The 2,927-nt window shown below is 39.4% G+C and overlaps 1 protein-coding gene across 4 annotated transcripts in view; it reads right to left on the bottom strand.

Annotated features, from left to right (window-relative positions):
* LOC139539469 (PEX5-related protein-like) overlaps positions 1-2,423 on the bottom strand; it is a 173,117-nt gene extending 170,694 nt beyond the window's left edge. For 2 of the 4 annotated variants that reach the window (XM_071342441.1, XM_071342442.1), the window contains exon 1: positions 1,648-2,423. In XM_071342441.1, the coding sequence (XP_071198542.1) occupies positions 1,648-1,668 (21 nt within the window). In that variant the 5' untranslated portion in view covers positions 1,669-2,423. The remainder of the gene's footprint in view (positions 1-1,647) is intronic. The other 2 variants (XR_011667955.1, XM_071342443.1) reach the window with 2 other exon arrangements.
* Between the last annotated feature and the right edge of the window lie 504 nt (positions 2,424-2,927).

Genomic DNA, 2,927 nt, shown 5'->3' with positions numbered 1-2,927 from the left:
ATTATAGAACGAGTAAATGATCATGCTGTTTGTATGTGGCTGCTATGGAAGTGAACTGTGTTTGTGGTGATCAGGGGTGTATTCATTCAGCCAATTCTGTTGAAAAACTTTTCTTAAATGGAAGTAAATGGAACAAAACGGGCACTATATTTAATATAGTTCTGAATTTGTAGAAACTCTTGATTGCAACTGTTGGACTAATGATTACACCTTAGATCAGCTAGACGCAGGCAATAGTGTGTAAGGCAGTATTGAATGTGTCACTGTCTGTCACCTTGATTCCAAAAAATATATATCTCGACCTGTGCACCTACGTTGTAAACTTTAATTTGTAGGCTAGGTTGCAACCTCATGATAGGTATAGGGAAAATGTGAGTATCATTTAGTAGCCTAAATCTACCGATGTTACATTGAGCTGGGTGAATGGAATATGAATGAGAGTTATCCAATATGCTGTAATAGAAATAAGGCCAATGTTCATGATTCTTTTTTTTAAACGATCTCCATCACCTTAAATGGCACCGACCACCACTGATTTGAATCCATGAATCAATTATATATCTAATCAACAAAATCTTGACAAGTCATCAATCTTGGCACAGCTTGTCTTCAAGAGGTTTTATATTGTGATTTGTCATTTTACTGACAAAAAGATGACCATGACAGGGATGGGACATAGGTCTGGTAACAGTATGACCATCATTCATTGAACGTGTACTTTTGATTACTTTCATGATATGTTTATTTATTTGAGCCCTCTTATAGATATCATGACTACTGTTAACCAGTTTCACTGTTTCAAACTCACTGAATTGTATGAGGGCAGAGCTCTCTTGAGGTCAAATGAACTTCTATCATATGTCGAGTATTTGAATGATAATACTTTTGATTGTGGATCATATAAATGTCATAAATAAACTATTCAACTTGAGCAAAGAATATCTTCCCAAAGAATTTGACATCAGATTCCTGTATCTCCCATGCCATTGTTTCCGGTCACGTCGACATAATTGGAACGCTTATTTTACTTTTTGTGGGCGCAATTATGTTTACATGAAGGAATATGGGCTACTCTGGGGACAGAATTTTATCTCAATAGAAACCAAGCTGTCGAGACAAAGGTGGTCGTCAAGGTTAAACTATAGGCACCGAAAGTGCCCTATATCAAGGCTGCTCTCTACATTATTCAATAAAACGCACATGAAACATAAAAAAGGTTAAAATGTACGTCCCGGAAGTCAATTATTCCCCAACGTGACACTGACTATGAATTGCTTCTTGTTTATTTAAATAGCGCTGCATTTTCTAAAGCAGCAGTTGAAGTGATCATATCATTATCGGAGCGCGCGAGTCACTACAGTCTGTGATGGGACAAAATAAACAGACCCTGTCGCGTTGATATAAAACATAGGCCTACGGCCAATTGACAGTTATTTTTACAGTTACGACACCACAGTGGTCATCGTCTAATTGTCTCCTAGTATTCCATTATTAGCCTACCTCATATTCCCTGTGTAGAAACGTCCTTGGCATGAACTAGGCTAAATGATAAAACCACCTTCTACAGAGTTGACATGTAAGCTATTCAACATCACCCTCATACACACATAGAATGCATTTATATGTCAAAAGAACAAAACATCTTACCTGCAAATGACCCTGGTACATATTGAGCTTAAAGTCAATTCCTGATTCTGCGACGATGGATTTTTAAGCTACTTTAAGGCTTGCAATACAGATACAGTAAGCGACACTGGGAGTGTCCATACGTACAAAGAGTTCTGGGACAAGAGGCTGAATGTTTCAATTCGCTCAGAAGTGCAGGCTCCAATTGAGTCTTTGAATGTTACGCCAAGGAAAGGAGCTGTCCTCGCTTAAGGTTCTGAAACGTAAGTGTTTTTGTCATGTATTTTTTTTGCCGGTGTTTGAAAGGTAGCCATGCGACAGCACGGGAGAGATAAGTGCCCTACCAGACCCCACTTCAATGCGAGGCGCCCAGAAATCTTCACCGCGCTGCCAAAAGCTTCTGGGTCCTCTGCTTCGGATGGACAACAATTCAGTTAGTCAAGTAAAATCTCCCGTGTTATGTCTTCATTGTGCACATTACCGCTCTCCGCCTCTCGACCGTCGCTTAATAATTGTTTTGACGCTTCTCGGGTTTATCCTCTTCTTATAGTGCACTCCTCTCTCCTGCTTACCAGCCTTCCTCCTCTGGGCGCCGCTGGAGCCGCCTCCTGGATTCACGTGCTCTGAAGTAGGAGCAAGTTGAAATTGGGGGAAATTCTGACATTTGGAGCTTGTTTCAGGCGGTGTGCTGCAGGTATTACTGTATATTCTGTAGGTATAGGCTACAGTATGTTTTGGCACCTACTTATCTATATTTTCAGGTTTATATGAAGCCTTATAATAACTGTTTGGCATCTTGCTGTAGCGGGAAACCAATGAATGCACTGCAATTGGCCTAAACGAACTGGTTGCGTGTGCCCTGAGTCTGTACTATAATACCACCTCCTTGTCACGTCATGCCAAACCTTTGGTTAATAATATATATATATATATATATATATATATATATTGGGCCGATATTATTCTGCTATACTGTACATTGTCCAATTAGTTCTAGTATGAAGGATTACATAACACGATGTATGCAAATCGGATGATTCCCTTCAAGGTAATCTTGATGATGTAAACTACAGAGTGGAATAAGGCATGCTAGCGCACCGCGATGTTTATCTCTTGTCCAATTAACAAAGAAGTAAGGCAGGATGTTAATATAACGAGACTTGTAGTGATAATGGGGAATCGGTAGCTTAACTACAGTGCAGCACACGGAGTAACAACAATATAATCAACAGGAAACCAGAACAACATAGAGAAAGACAACATGCAAGAAATTGTAGTGAATTGTTTGACCAATTATCATT

Source organism: Salvelinus alpinus, chromosome 15 (genome assembly GCF_045679555.1).
Source record: "Salvelinus alpinus chromosome 15, SLU_Salpinus.1, whole genome shotgun sequence".
Classification (NCBI taxonomy): Eukaryota; Metazoa; Chordata; class Actinopteri; order Salmoniformes; family Salmonidae; genus Salvelinus; species Salvelinus alpinus.
This window is presented reverse-complemented; position numbering and strand designations above follow the sequence as displayed.